This window comes from Leptopilina heterotoma, unplaced genomic scaffold (assembly GCF_015476425.1).
Source record: "Leptopilina heterotoma isolate Lh14 unplaced genomic scaffold, ASM1547642v1 Lhet_9, whole genome shotgun sequence".
Classification (NCBI taxonomy): domain Eukaryota; kingdom Metazoa; phylum Arthropoda; class Insecta; order Hymenoptera; family Figitidae; genus Leptopilina; species Leptopilina heterotoma.
In genome coordinates this window covers 607,674-624,653 of record NW_025111193.1, presented here as the reverse complement: position 1 = coordinate 624,653, position 16,980 = coordinate 607,674, and the positions used below count along the sequence as shown (strand labels likewise).

Below are 16,980 nucleotides of genomic sequence, written 5' to 3'. Positions count from 1 at the left end.
TTTCTAAAAATTACAAAATTTCTCACTGAAATTCAATTATATTTTAAAACATTTTAATAAAATTTTTCCCAATAATTCAATTATATTATTTTCATAAATAATATAAAATTCTTCTTAGTAATATCAATTATTTTTGAAAATTTTAATAATATTCTTAGCAATTATTCAATTATTTTCATAAATAATAAAATTCATCGCAGGATTTCAATTATTTTTAATACAATTTTACAGAAATTACTCAAAAATTGTAATTATCCTTCAAATATTTTAATAAAATTGTTCGAAAGATATCAATTATTTTAAATACAATTTTAATTACATTTTTTTTAAAGAGTTAAATTATTTTCAAAAGTAATATAATTCTTCGCAAAAATTCAATTATTTTCAAAAATTTTAATCATTTTCAAAAACTTTCCTCAATTTAATGATTTTTAATATCTACTACTTTATTAAAAATTCCTAAAAGAATTCAATTTAGTTAAAAAATCCTTAATAATATTCTACGCAAACATTTAATTTATTATTTTCATAAATAATAAAAATTTCACAGGAATTCAATTATTTACAAATTTATTGTTTATAAGTTTCTTCTTAACAATTAAATTACTTTCATAAATAATAAAACTCATCGCAGAATTTTAATTATTTTCAATACAATTTTAATCTAATTTCTCGAAAAATGAAATTATTCTTAAAAATTTTATTGAATTTCTTCAAAAAAATTTTAATTATCTATATAAAAATTTGTTGATAAAATTCTTTAAATGAGAGTTCAATTTTAAAAAACATTCAATTCTTCAATAAATTATTTACTTTTGTATTTAAATAATTGAATTCTCGTAGAATTTTCTAATAAAAATTAATTTAAAAATATATTTTAGTTAAAATTTTAGATAATAATTGAATATGAAAATAATTTTGAAGAAGTTACAATAAGAATATTTTTATAATACAAAATAATTATTTTATCTTTCGAACATCTTGAATTATTATAAAAAATGAAGAAATCGATTGCTCCGAGTCGAAGACTCGGAGTGATCGATTTCTTCATTTTTTGTTTAAAAAACAATTTATTTAAAAAATAATTTATTGATGTTTTTGAATAATTTTGCAATTAAAGAAAATTGTGAATAAATGTAACAGAACATTTTTTTGAGTAAAATTTTTTCCTTTTCAAAAAAATCAAAAATTTTCATTTTCAATGAAAAAATGAAAAAATGAATTCAAAAATGAATGAAAGTATATGAAGATTAATATAGTTAATTTTTTATTATTTTTATTTTTGTATAGTTATTTTCTAGGTTGTTTTTTATTATATGTCTGTTTGAATTTATTTTTTATTATTTATACATTTTATTCTATTAGATGTAAAACAATTTCTATTCGAGTCAAATAATTTTCAATCTTCTTCTATTTTTGTATATATTTATTTTTTACTATTTTAATTTTTGTATTATATTTGTTTTTTATAATATTTGTTTGAATTGGAAAATTTAATTAATAGAATTAATAATTGGTTTTCGCCTACTTGGAATTTATTTTCACGCACATTCTCAGAACTTGATGTACTGACAGGTAAGTTTTTTCTATATTTATAATTATATTCTTCTGTAACAGACAAATTATTTATTCACACACTATATTGGAACAACGATCCATCAGTGAGACTTGATTTATTTGGCGAAGACATAAAATCAATGCCGATACTTATTTACATTTAAATTATTTCAACATTGGTCCAGGGAAAATTGAACTCGACATCAACAACGTCGATGGCGTGTTGTCCCAATGTATTCGTCGGGGACGATTTTTCTCGCATCGTGGGAGGACGACTTTCGTTTGCTGTTTTAATCAGACCTAGTCCCCATCGCGATTTAACGAGATCGTAATTAAATTTTCCCCTGGTTAAAAAAAAAAAAAAAAAAAAAAAAAACAGAACAGAAGAAGAAGAAAGAAAAAAACGCCATGAAGCTGAGAGAATTATTGACAACAAATCTGTTTACATTCATCTTTTATTTTTACGGAATGAATATTATTATTATTTTATTATTATTATTATTATTCCGGCCTCGGACTAACGCGACTTTTAATTTTTTTATACTTAATGAACTTCTTCAGAAGTATTCAATAATTATTCGCAGGAATTCAATTATTTTCAATACAATTTTAATAAAAATTCACGAAAGGATTATTTTTAAAAATTTTTGGACGAAAGAATTCAAGTATTTTTTTTAATTTAAATAAAATTCTTTGAAACAATTCAATTATTTTCATAAGTAAAAATCGGAAAATTCTATTTTTAATACAATTTTAATAAAATTTCTCGAAAAGATTCAACTATTTTTAAAAATAAATAGAATTTTATTTCAAGAATTCAATTATTCTCAAATGTTTCAATAAAATATTTTATAAGAATTGAATTATTTTCAAAAAGATTATATAATAGGTAAATTTCTTCGCATGAATTCAATTATTTTCATTACAATTTTCGATAAAATTTCTCGAAAGAATTCAATTATTTTCAAAACAATTTTAATAAAATTCAATAATCAAATTTTTAATATAACAAAAATTGTTAATAAAATTTAACAATAAAATAATTATTAATTTCAAGTTTATTAAACAAAATCGATTGAATTCAAAAACTTTTAAAAATTCCTTAAAAGAATTCAATTATTTTAAATATATTTTAATAAAATTCCTTGAATGAATTCAATTATTTTAAGAAATTGTTATAAAATTCTGAAAAGAATTTAATTTATTATTTTCTAAAAATTTTAATATAACTCATTGTATAATCAAAATGTTTAATTAAACTTATTAACAAACACGATTTAGAAACTTGAAATAAATTCTTTATGAAATTTTATTAATTACTTTCAAAATTTTTAATTAAAATTATTTAAAAAGTCTCCATTATTTTCAGAAAATTCAAAGAAATTCTTCAAAAACAATTGAATTATTTTCAAAAATTTGAATAAAATTCTTCTCAAGAATTCAATTATTTCCATAAATAATAATTTTTAATTTACATTAAGTAAATTCTCTAAAGAATTGAATTATTTCCAATAATTTGAATAAAATTCTTCGAAGAAATTAAATTATTTTCATATAGATTTCAATAAAATTCTTCGCTAGAATTCAATGATTGTTATTAATATATTAATTTTTAAATTCAAAACATTTCCCTAAAATTTTAAACGTTGAAATGTAAGAAATGTTTCTATTTATTTTTTTCTATTTTAAAAAATATTAAACTGAAATAAAAAATAATGTAAATTAAATATTTTCCTAGTTAGAAATAAATTTGTTAAAATAAAAAAAATCTTTTCCGGCGAATAAAATAAAAATTAAAGAAGACTAACAATAAAATAGTCCTTCATTCGAACGTTTAAAAATTTACAACAATTAATTTTCTTTGCTCATTTTTTTCCATAGAATTTTTCGCTTTTTTCAAGAAAAAAAAAGTTAAACAATTTTTATTAATTTAGAGAAAAAAATTTCTTGTTTTTTTTTCTACATAAAATAATAAAAGGCAAAGGAAGATATTGATTACAGGTTAATATTTACATTTTTAATCACAAGTCCTTTGTGTTCTTAGAAATTCGCAAAGACTGATTTAATATTCCTTTATAAAAGAAAATTTATATTAGAGACCGTCAAAGATAGGATGAAGAAAGAAGAGGAGAAAAAAAGCTTATCTTGAAAGTAAAAGAGTTTAGTTAGAAAGATTTTCCTTGAAAAAGGGTCTTTGACTTTTTCTAAAACCTTGTTATGAGCAGGAACCTTTTAATGCTCCTGAATTCAATGGAAGAAAATGGAATGTTCTCTTAAAAAATTTATTTCAAATACTGTCCCTCTTTTATTTTTATATATAAAAATTATTATATTGTATCTCTTTTATCCAATTTTGAAACTGTAATTATTTTATAAAATCATTTCTGCAAATTTTGTTTATGATTTTGCAAAAATTGAGGCGAATGAAAAAAAGAAGACTTTTTCAAATAAAAATTTATGAGCTGAATTGAATTTTTTAATTTCTCTTTTGCTTTTAAATTGGAAGTTTTTTTTTCGTTTTTAAAAAAAAGCACTTGGATTGGAGAAGAAAAACTCCTTTCTTGAAACAATCAATCATAGACGTCTGACATCAAGAAGACTCGATTTCAGCAAAACTAGATAAAGCATTTATCTTTGTCCAAGTGAATATATTATATCTATTTCCAATAAAATATTCGGCGCAAAAGAAAAATTTTTATTGTAATTTTATTTTTATTTTCCGCTGCGGCGTAAATTATTGTAATTTTATTTCCAAATTATTATTTTATTCAGTTTTTCTTTCCTGTCAGTCAATACAATGTCAATCAATACTAAGGGAAAATTAACAAAAAAATATTAAAATTAAATTAAAATAATTTACTCTCGAAATTTTAATTAGTCAAAAATGTTTACTAATTAGAATTATAGTGACTCACTTTTTGCTTTCGAATTAGTAAATTTTACTAATAATAAATTAGTAAAATTTACTAATTCTGACTTTTTGCTTTCAAATTAGTAAAAATTATTATATATTAGTAAAATTTACTGATTCAAAAGCTAAAAAACAGTCACTATAATTGACTGTCTTAATTCTAATCAGTAAACATTTTTACCAATTCAAATTTAGAGAGTAAATTTTTTTTTATTAGTAAAAATGCTTACTAATTCAAATTTAGAGAGTAACTTATTTTTTTCTTACTAAAAATTTTTACTAATTCAAATTTAGAAAGTAAATTATTTTTTTTATTACTAAAAATTTTTACTAATTCCAATTTAGAGACTACATTATTTTTTTATTAATAAACATTTTTATTAATTCTAATTTAGAGAGTAAATTATTTTTTTATTAGTAATCATTTTTACTAATTGAAATTTAGAGAGTAAATTATTTTGTTATTACTAAAAATTTTTACTAATTTAAATTTAGAGAGTAAATTATTTTTTTTATGACTACAAATTTTTACTAATTCAAATTTAGAGACTAAATTATTTTTTTATTAGTAGGTAAACATTTTTATTAATTCTAATTTAGAGAGTAAATTATTATTTTATTAGTAATCATTTTTACTAATTCAAATTTAGAGAGTAAATTATTTTAATTTTATTTTAATCAATTTCTTTTCAATTTTTCAAGCGATTCTAATTTTTTGTTATTATTTTTCAAAATTAAAAAAGACTTTAAAAATCTCATGAAAATAATATTTGAAAAAAAATCTCACGAGCGTATAAAAAATAAAAATCCGTATATATTGTCTATTATGTATATATAGGGTTTTGTGTATATTTTAATATTCCGGAAGTGCAAAAAATGAGGGAGAAGATTGACTCTCAATATCATCATCTCAGGAGTTTAATTTGGTGGAGAATCGATGTTGCGTCACGTGTGCCAGGTTACTGATAAAAGTCGGAAGCAAAAAAAGGCCTATTATAAGTTTTAAGAGTGTGTGAGTGAGATCCTTATAGGAAAATAAAGATAAATAGGAGCAGCTTCTCGAGCCCAGGGACAAATTGAAAACGACCTCGCAACCCTCAATTGATCAGCTTTAGCCAATTGCGAATTATATACGAACGAATCTTTATTTACTGACATCATTAAATTGTCGCAATTACAACAAATTACTTCCTTTTTCCACCGAAAAAAAAAAATAAAAATTTCTCGCATTGTGTGTTCAATGTCATTTCTCTCTAATTTTCGAAAATTAATTAATTACTAAAGAAAAATAATTAAAATCAAAAATTGATTTCGAAATTTTTTAATTTTTAAAAAATACTTTAAAATATTTCATTTCCTTTAAGGGCATTTGAACCTTGATGACGTTACAGATTGTGCAAAGCATGTGTGACGTCATCAAGGTTCAAATGCCCTTAAATAAAAAAAAAAATATAATCGATTTTGAAAAAAATCGATAAATAAATCAAATAAAATATATGTTATTCGCAGCAAATAAAAATGATTTGTTGCAAGTAAATATTTATTTTTCACATAATAATAAACTACATAAATAAATAAAAAAAACGTTCTGTCTATAATTAAAAAAAATAATAATGATTAAAATACAATTCTTTTCTCCTACTTTCTAAATATTATAATTTTAACAATAAAGAAAGGATAAAATCACCAAATTTCAAATAGAATATAAAAAAAACCAAAAAACCAAAAGAAAAAATAAAATACCAAAGAAAAAAAGTCCAAGAAAATAGGTGAAAAAAAAATGAAGAAAAACAGAGGGAAAAAAATTGAAATGCTGGAGAAAAAAGTAAAGAAAAAGAAAAAGTGAGAGAGAGAGGAGAGGAAATGTGACAAATACTTATAGGTAAAAGAAAAAAGAAAGAGGAAAGAGAAAAGATGAATATAACCCATATAATGTAAAGAGAGATGGAAAAATAGAGGGCGAGAAGTGAAGGTTCTGATGGCAAAAGTTCTCTGCAATGTCGGCGGACATAAATTGCTGAAGAAAGTGGCGAAAAGAAGGTAAGGGTCAAATAAAAAAGCAAAAAAAAAAGAAGAGAAAAAAAAGATTGAAGAAAAGGAAGAAAAGCCAGTAAAGAAAACGAACCTGCTACTCGATTAAAGAGGGGGGGACGGGGGGGACCTGAGATTTAAAGCGAATTTTGTTACTATAGTATAATATAGAACTCTCCTCTCTCACTAAATTGCTACTTCGCTACACAAATTATAACTCCATTTTTCTCTCTCCTTGTCCTCCTCTCATTTTTACACACCTAATCGTTCCCTTCCTAAAACGTTTCTTCATTTTTCACGAAACTTTTATTTCCAACAAGTTTATTTTCCATTTTATTTATTTTATTTTTTTTATTATTTATTATTATTATTTTTTTAAACTTAATTTATTATTTACAATTATTATATTTTAATTTTATTTCATTTTTTAGCTTCAAATTTAATATTTATTTGTTTCAAGTTAATTATTCATTTGCTAACCTAAAATACTCATCCGATTGATTAATTGAATCATTTCCAAGTGTAATTGAATTTAAATTGCATTAAAATTAAAAAGAAATATTAAATTAAAAAAAAATTTACATAATTTTATTAAAATGAAATCATTAGAAGCATATTAATAAATACGGGTGCAACAAACTGCAATTAACTTAATCATTATAATTAAAATACAATATTCAATGCGCAATACAATAATTATTGGAATTGCGAATCGTTTCAATTATTATTAAAATTATCAAGTACAATATTAATTACAATAACTATTGAAGTTACAGTAATTTTCCGCCTCGTAATTCCACTAATTTTCCATTTTATTGTAATCTCAATAATTTTCCATATTTTATTCTAATTTAATAATATTTTCACTCTCGTTTTAATTTCAATTTCCACAATATTGATTAAAATAATAAGTTTTTATAATTATTTTATTATTATTTTTTATTATTATATATAATAATCGTCGTGATTCCAGATTTCCGGATCTCTGTCCACACTTGAAGTTAGTTATAGTTATTCTTTTGTTTTTTATACGTTTTGATAGAAAATAGAAATATACATATACATATACATACATTATAATAATCGTAAGTTTCCTTTCCGTTAGCAAATTATCTGCATTCATTTGTTTGTTTTGAAAATTTAATTTTGTGGGTTAAGTATTGGCATTTTTTATATATTTTTTAATGTCAAACTTTTAAATGTGGAAAATACTTTACTTATTAAATTGTCTCGACTCTTTGGTAAAAAATGTGAAATTATCGAAAATTATCAAAAATTCAAAAATCCGAATTTCTTAAAATTCAACATTTTTTCTTCTCTTTTGCGGGATTTAGCTTCATTATTTTTGTGCTTTTGGAAAATACTTTACTTATTAAATTGTCTCGACTCTTTGGTAAAAAATGTGAAATTATCGAAAATTATCAAAAATGCAAAAATCCGATTTTCTTAAAATTCAACATTTTTTCTTCTCTTTTACGGGATTTAGCTTCATTATTTTTGTGCTTTTGGAAAATACTTTACTTATTAAATTGTCTCGACTCTTTGGTAAAAAATCTAAAATTAATGAAAATTATCAAAAATTCAAAAATCCGAATTTCTTAAAATTCAACATTTTTTCCTCTCTTTTATAGGATTTAGCTTCATTATTTTTGTGCTTTTGGAAAATACTTTACTTATTAAATTGTCTCGACTCTTTGGTAAAAAATGTGAAATTATCGAAAATTCGAAAAAATTCAAAAATCCGATTTTCTTAAAACTCAACATTTTTTCTTCTCTTTTACGGGATTTAGCTTCATTATTTTTGTGCTTTTGGAAAATACTTTACTTATTAAATTGTCTCGACTCTTTGGTAAAAAATGTGAAATTATCGAAAAATATCAAAAATGCAAAAATCCGATTTTCTTAAAATTCAACATTTTTTCTTCTCTTTTACGGGATTTAGCTTCATTATTTTTGTGCTTTTGGAAAATACTTTACTTATTAAATTATCTCAATTCTTTGGTAAAAAATGTGAAATTATCGAAAATTATCAAAAATTCAAAAATCCGAATTTCTTAAAACTCAACATTTTTTCTTCTCTTTTACGGGATTTAGCTTCATTATTTTTGTGCTTTTGGAAAATACTTTACTTATTAAATTATCTCGATTCTTTGGTAAAAAATGTGAAATTATCGAAAATTATCAAAAATTCAAAAATCCGAATTTCTTAAAATTCAACATTTTTTCCTCTCTTTTACGGGATTTAGCTTTATTATTTTTGTGCTTTTGGAAAATACTTTACTTATTTAATAGTTCGACTCTTTGGTAAAAAATCTAAAATTATCGAAAATTATCAAAAATTCAAAAATCCGATTTTCTTAAAATTCAACATTTTTTCCTCTCTTTTATAGGATTTAGCTTCATTATTTTTGTGCTTTTGGAAAATACTTTACTTATTAAATTGTCTCGACTCTTTGGTAACAAATCTAAAATTATCGAAAATTATCAAAAATTCAAAAATCCGATTTTCTTAAAATTCAACATTTTTTCTTCTCTTTTACGGGATTTAGCTTCATTATTTTTGTGCTTTTGGAAAATACTTTACTTATTAAATTGTCTCGACTCTTTGGTAAAAAATGTGAAATTATCGAAAATTATCAAAAATGCAAAAATCCGATTTTCTTAAAATTCAACATTTTTTCTTCTCTTTTACGGGATTTAGCTTCATTATTTTTGTGCTTTTGGAAAATACTTTACTTATTAAATTGTCTCGACTCTTTGGTAACAAATCTAAAATTATCGAAAATTATCAAAAATTCAAAAATCCGATTTTCTTAAAATTCAACATTTTTTCTTCTCTTTTACGGGATTTAGCTTCATTATTTTTGTGCTTTTGGAAAATACTTTAATTATTAAATTGTCTCGACTCTTTGGTAAAAAATGTGAAATTATCGAAAATTCGAAAAAATTCAAAAATCCGATTTTCTTAAAACTCAACATTTTTTCTTCTCTTTTACGGGATTTAGCTTCATTATTTTTGTGCTTTTGGAAAATACTTTACTTATTAAATTGTCTCGACTCTTTGGTAAAAAATGTGAAATTATCGAAAAATATCAAAAATGCAAAAATCCGATTTTCTTAAAATTCAACATTTTTTCTTCTCTTTTACGGGATTTAGCTTCATTATTTTTGTGCTTTTGGAAAATACTTTACTTATTAAATTATCTCGATTCTTTGGTAAAAAATGTGAAATTATCGAAAATTATCAAAAATTCAAAAATCCGAATTTCTTAAAATTCAACATTTTTTCCTCTCTTTTACGGGATTTAGCTTTATTATTTTTGTGCTTTTGGAAAATACTTTACTTATTTAATAGTTCGACTCTTTGGTAAAAAATCTAAAATTATCGAAAATTATCAAAAATTCAAAAATCCGAATTTCTTAAAATTCAAAATTTTTTCCTCTCTTTTATAGGATTTAGCTTTATTATTTTTGTGCTTTTGGAAAATACTTTACTTATTAAATTGTCTCGACTCTTTGGTAACAAATCTAAAATTATCGAAAATTATCAAAAATTCAAAAATCCGATTTTCTTAAAATTCAACATTTTTTCTTCTCTTTTACGGGATTTAGCTTCATTATTTTTGTGCTTTTGGAAAATACTTTACTTATTAAATTGTCTCGACTCTTTGGTAACAAATCTAAAATTATCGAAAATTATCAAAAATTCAAAAATCCGATTTTCTTAAAATTCAACATTTTTTCTTCTCTTTTACGGGATTTAGCTTCATTATTTTTGTGCTTTTGGAAAATACTTTACTTATTAAATTGTCTCGACTCTTTGGTAAAAAATGTGAAATTATCGAAAATTCGAAAAAATTCAAAAATCCGATTTTCTTAAAACTCAACATTTTTTCTTCTCTTTTACGGGATTTAGCTTCATTATTTTTGTGCTTTTGGAAAATACTTTACTTATTAAATTGTCTCGACTCTTTGGTAAAAAATGTGAAATTATCGAAAAATATCAAAAATGCAAAAATCCGATTTTCTTAAAATTCAACATTTTTTCTTCTCTTTTACGGGATTTAGCTTCATTATTTTTGTGCTTTTGGAAAATACTTTACTTATTAAATTATCTCGATTCTTTGGTAAAAAATGTGAAATTATCGAAAATTATCAAAAATTCAAAAATCCGAATTTCTTAAAATTCAACATTTTTTCCTCTCTTTTACGGGATTTAGCTTCATTATTTTTGTGCTTTTGGAAAATACTTTACTTATTAAATTGTCTCGAATCTTTGGTAACAAATCTAAAATTATCGAAAATTATCAAAAATTCAAAAATCCGATTTTCTTAAAATTCAACATTTTTTCTTCTCTTTTACGGGATTTAGCTTCATTATTTTTGTGCTTTTGGAAAATACTTTACTTATTAAATTATCGCGATTCTTTGGTAAAAAATGTGAAATTATCGAAAATTATCAAAAATTCAAAAATCCGAATTTCTTAAAACTCAACATTTTTTCTTCTCTTTTACGGGATTTAGCTTCATTATTTTTGTGCTTTTGGAAAATACTTTACTTATTAAATTATCTCGATTCTTTGGTAAAAAATGTGAAATTATCGAAAATTATCAAAAATTCAAAAATCCGAATTTCTTAAAATTCAACATTTTTTCCTCTCTTTTATAGGATTTAGCTTCATTATTTTTGTGCTTTTGGAAAATACTTTACTTATTAAATTGTCTCGACTCTTTGGTAACAAATCTAAAATTATCGAAAATTATCAAAAATTCAAAAATCCGATTTTCTTAAAATTCAACATTTTTTCTTCTCTTTTACGGGATTTAGCTTCATTATTTTTGTGCTTTTGGAAAATACTTTACTTATTAAATTGTCTCGACTCTTTGGTAAAAAATGTGAAATTATCGAAAAATATCAAAAATGCAAAAATCCGATTTTCTTAAAATTCAACATTTTTTCTTCTCTTTTACGGGATTTAGCTTCATTATTTTTGTGCTTTTGGAAAATACTTTACTTATTAAATTATCGCGATTCTTTGGTAAAAAATGTGAAATTATCGAAAATTATCAAAAATTCAAAAATCCGAATTTCTTAAAACTCAACATTTTTTCTTCTCTTTTACGGGATTTAGCTTCATTATTTTTGTGCTTTTGGAAAATACTTTACTTATTAAATTATCTCGATTCTTTGGTAAAAAATGTGAAATTATCGAAAATTATCAAAAATTCAAAAATCCGAATTTCTTAAAATTCAACATTTTTTCCTCTCTTTTACGGGATTTAGCTTTATTATTTTTGTGCTTTTGGAAAATACTTTACTTATTTAATAGTTCGACTCTTTGGTAAAAAATCTAAAATTATCGAAAATTATCAAAAATTCAAAAATCCGATTTTCTTAAAATTCAACATTTTTTCCTCTCTTTTATAGGATTTAGCTTTATTATTTTTGTGCTTTTGGAAAATACTTTACTTATTAAATTGTCTCGACTCTTTGGTAAAAAATCTAAAATTAATGAAAATTATCAAAAATTCAAAAATCCGAATTTCTTAAAATTCAACATTTTTTCCTCTCTTTTATAGGATTTAGCTTCATTATTTTTGTGCTTTTGGAAAATACTTTACTTATTAAATTGTCTCGACTCTTTGGTAACAAATCTAAAATTATCGAAAATTATCAAAAATTCAAAAATCCGAATTTCTTAAAACTCAACATTTTTTCTTCTCTTTTACGGGATTTAGCTTCATTATTTTTGTGCTTTTGGAAAATACTTTACTTATTAAATTGTCTCGACTCTTTGGTAAAAAATCTAAAATTATCGAAAATTATCAAAAATTCAAAAATCCGATTTTCTTAAAATTCAACATTTTTTCTTCTCTTTTACGGGATGTAGCTTCATTATTTTTGTGCTTTTGGAAAATACTTTACTTATTAAATTGTCTCGACTCTTTGGTAAAAAATGTGAAATTATCGAAAATTATTAAAAATGCAAAAATCCGATTTTCTTAAAATTCAACATTTTTTCTTCTCTTTTACGGGATTTAGCTTCATTATTTTTGTGCTTTTGGAAAATACTTTACTTATTAAATTGTCTCGACTCTTTGGAAAAAAATAAAAAATTATTAAAAATTATCAAAAATCTGAAAATTGAATTTCTTAAAATTCAACATTTTTTTTCTCTTTTATACCATTTAGCTTTATTATTATTTGAATTTTTATTCAAGAGAAAAAATGGAAAACTGAAAAAATTTAGAATTTTTTAAAAATTACAGGCCTTTTCCATGATTTCCCTGATTTCCAGAAGCCTTTTAAAAATTCCATTCCATTTCCATGATTTCCCTGATTTTCAGATTCTGTAGGAACCCTGCTTTTGTCTGACTTTCTTCTAAATTATCGAATTCAGTGATTTCTGGGGTGAATTTTGGTTAAGTCGTAAAATGATTAGTTTCTATTTGAATTCGTTTTTTTTGAATGTAGAAAATCTGATGTTAATTTAATTCTTTTTTCGTTATGCACGGCAAAAAATATTTAGCTGGATGAACTACAGATTTCACTTTAGTAGTGAAATTATTCAGTGCTTCAATTAATACTTTCGTTATTCTAGAGAAACTTATCGCTATTTCAAGTAAAACTTTTTTCAGTGTGTAATAATTATTATTTCTTTAAAAAGTATTTAATTTAAAATGGCTTTATAAAATAAGCAATGCAAAAGATGACCCAGATACTAATTGTAATTGTTCTAGCCATAGTTTAAGTCTAGTAATGTAAATTCTATTTAAATTGAGACCATTGAGTGAAATTATTTGAATTTTAGTTAGTTAAATCTCTTTGTTAGGTTATAATAATTATTTCTTTAAAATTTTTTAAATTGTTTAAAATAAGCAGCCCCATATAACATTCCCGCGCGCTTGCGCGCGGATAGTTTGGCTACCCGTGTGGAAAATGAAAATTGGTCCTAGCCAGGTCCTACCTATTTTGCCCTGTTAATAGCTTGGTCCTAGGTTGGCAGTGTAGGTTGGACCAACAATGGGTGGTGATGCGATTCTAGTCTGGTCCTAACTTGGGAGCCTAGTTAGGACCAGTTTATGGGTCCATTTTAGGACCTAGAAAGGACCATCTCAGACAGTATTTTCTATTTCATTATAATTTTAATTAGTTAATAATATTTGTTAAAGAAATAACCTAAATTATTAATAATAAGTATTAGTTTTAATTAATTATAATTTTTTTCAATTAAGTGATGACCAAAAGCGAATTCATAAATAATGTTAGTATATGTAGAGATTAATATATATTCCTCTAATATATACATTAAAAATTATAAAAAAATTAGAAATTTGTTAATTAAATTATTTTACAGTATATATAATCATTAAATTGCATACTTATACGAATACAATGCAGAAAAATCGGAATAAACGCAAACCTAAGAAGTAAATAAAATCTAACGCACGCGGGAATCGAACCTACGACCTACGGACTACGAGACTAACGCCCTAACCACTATGCTAATGAAACTAGTTGAGATGAAAATTTTTATTGTCAGTGACTTGTGGACTTGCTTTTGATGATTCAATATAGTAATTATTGACACTAATACACAATAATAAATAAAAAAAATAGTTTAACAACAACAATAATAATAAAATAATATCCAAATATAAAAATTCAAAAATTAATATTTTTATATTATATCAAGAAAAAAAATATCTATACATTTTCGTTAAAAACAGGTTTTTCATTGTTCTCAATCATTTTTAACATTAATTTCTTGGTCTAAAAAAAATATTCGTCTTTTGGACTTGGAAATTTTTCCTAATTAATTAAGCGGGTGATCCAATTTTTAAAAAAATGTCAAAAAAATTTATGTTAAAAACACGTTTTTCATTATTCTAAATCATTTTAAGCATTAATTTTTTGTTGCAAAAATTTTTTTAGACTTGGACTTAGAAATTTTTGCTAATGAAACTAGGAAGCTCAGGTAGGTCCTGGGTTGGACCTGGGTGGGTCAGCCCACATTCGAATTGCAATATCTCTTAGTGTTTAGCACCAACTTAAACGAAACTTAAAATCAGCGAACGAAATTAGAAATATATTTTACTAATGATAATTATATTGCAGTCTGTATCTGTTTAAATAAATAAATAAATTTTGCTATTATATTAACTTTTGTAACAAATTACTTAAAAATTTGCAGTTTTTATCTAACTTCGCGATTATTACACTTGAGTAGTGAAATATGAAGATAATTTATAATTTTAACAATTCAGCATTTGTTTAAACAAAAAATTGTTGTTATTTATTAATTCTTAAGACAATAAAGCATCTAGACACTTGTAGTCTTTTAAAATTTTGCAATTAACTAATCTGAGTATTTACTTGTTGCAAAATTAGAAAAAACTGCTAGTTTCTAGGTTGATTGTGTAAAAAGTTAGTAAATAACAATTATTTGTTTAAACAATTGCTGAATTAATAAATTAATAAATTAACTTTATTTCATAGTATTTGTATAATTTTCTGATTTATGTCAAACAATAAATTGTTTAAACAAATATGATTATCAATTAATTTTATAAATATTAATTGAGAATATTTATCAATTTTTACATGTTTTTCATGTATCAATTTTGACACTTTATTTTCCTAAAAATTTTTCTAAGTCATAACTGGATCTCCTAGCTAGTACCAAGTTAGGACCAGCCTAGGATATATAAAAAGGGGTTGCCAAGTTAGGTCCAAGCTAGGGCCAATAATCATTTTAGGCATAGCATGGTGATTTCTACACGGGTAGTTATAATAATAATCGTCTTATTCATTCTTTCATTCTGTCCACACCTGAAGTTAGTTTTTGTGTATTCTTTTGTTTTTTTTCATTAAAAAAAATTTGTTTTGACAAATCGAAAATATGCAGGTATTTTTTCATGATTCATAATAAAATAATATTAGAAATTAGAAAATTAAAAAAAAAATTATGATTAACAAATGAAAAATTTACCCATTTTGTTTATTATATGCTTTTTTTATAACAAATTTCGTTTGACTGATCTAAATTATGCAAATTTTTCTCTTGTTTATTTATAAAAAATAGAAAATTTGTTAAAAAATTTCGATTAAGAAATAGTAAATAAATACCCATTTTATGCATCATTTTTATTTCTCAATAACATTATTCTTCACAAACTCATTCTTTTATTTTGGGAAAAAAAACATTACATATTCCCGTTTCTTAATATTTTTGTAGAGAAATATATAAATAATTTTGTATAAAAGGGAATAATTTACATTATTTCAATTTTTAAATTACAATTGTTTTAATAAAATTCAAAATTTTTTTTAAAAATAAACGAAACAAATGCTTCCAAATTCTATTTTTGTCAATTACAAATTTTCATTAAAAATAAAAATTTTTGAATTTTTAGAAAATAAAAGAAAAAATTGTACTCAAAAAAAAAATGTTCCGTTACATTTTTACGAATTTCTTAAACTGTAAAATTATTCAAATACATTAATAATTTATTTTTTTAATAAATATTTAATTATTATTATTTTTCCACTGGAATTAAGAAATTAAAAAATTCCAAATTCAAATCTTTTTAAAATTAAACAACTTATAAAAGTATTTTGCTATAAAACATGAAGATATTGATTGCTCCGAGTCGAAGACTCGGAGTGATCGATTTCTTTATGTTTTATAATAATTTATAATAATTTATAATAATTAAAAATTTATGAAAATAATTGAATTATTGCGAAGAAATTTATAAAAAAATTGTAAATAATTGAATTCCTGTGGAATTTTTAATATATTTTTGACAATAATTAAATGTTTGTGTACGATTTTATTAAATTTTTTTTTAAATAATTGAATTTTTCTCGGAAAATTTTATTAAAATAGTAGATATTGAAAATAATTGAAATTAGGACAAGAATTTTATTTTCATTTTTGAAAATAATTTAACTTTGGGGAAAAATTTTGTTATTTACAAAGATAATTAATAATTGGGATTTTCACGAGAATTTTTTTTTAATTTTCAACATAATTGAATTTTATTACTTTTGAAAATAATTGAATTTCTACAATAAATTATTTGCAATTTCTCCAAAATTGAATTATTTTAGTGTTTTGAACAAAAATTGGAATTTAAAATATTTAAATTCTATTGTTTTTTAAATTGATAATTTTATTTAAAAAATGAAGTAAAAAGTTAGCCGCGCGCTTTGGCGCGCGAATTGTTGCTAGTTAAATGATAATTATTAAAAAAAGTTACTGTTTTAATATCTAATTAAATACAAAAATATGTAAATTTTTAATATAATTCTATTCAATATGGAAAAGTAGTTTGAATGAAAAAATTAATAATATATGGAAAATAAAAGTAGGTACTTCATTAATCGCAATTACGCACTTGCTGTATGGGGAATAAATGAACCAAATTAACTGCGAGAGCTATCGACGTGATATTATATCCTGTTGTTCTGCAAC

At 22.7% G+C, this 16,980-nt stretch overlaps 1 protein-coding gene across 1 annotated transcript in view; it reads right to left on the bottom strand.

Annotated features, from left to right (window-relative positions):
* Nucleotides 1-1,717: 1,717 nt before the first annotated feature.
* The window catches only part of LOC122511701 (testicular haploid expressed gene protein-like), a 38,161-nt gene continuing 22,898 nt past the window's right edge, over nucleotides 1,718-16,980 (bottom strand). The window contains exon 9 of the mRNA XM_043627114.1: nucleotides 1,718-1,901. Coding sequence (XP_043483049.1) covers nucleotides 1,718-1,901 — 184 coding nt within the window. The remainder of the gene's footprint in view (nucleotides 1,902-16,980) is intronic.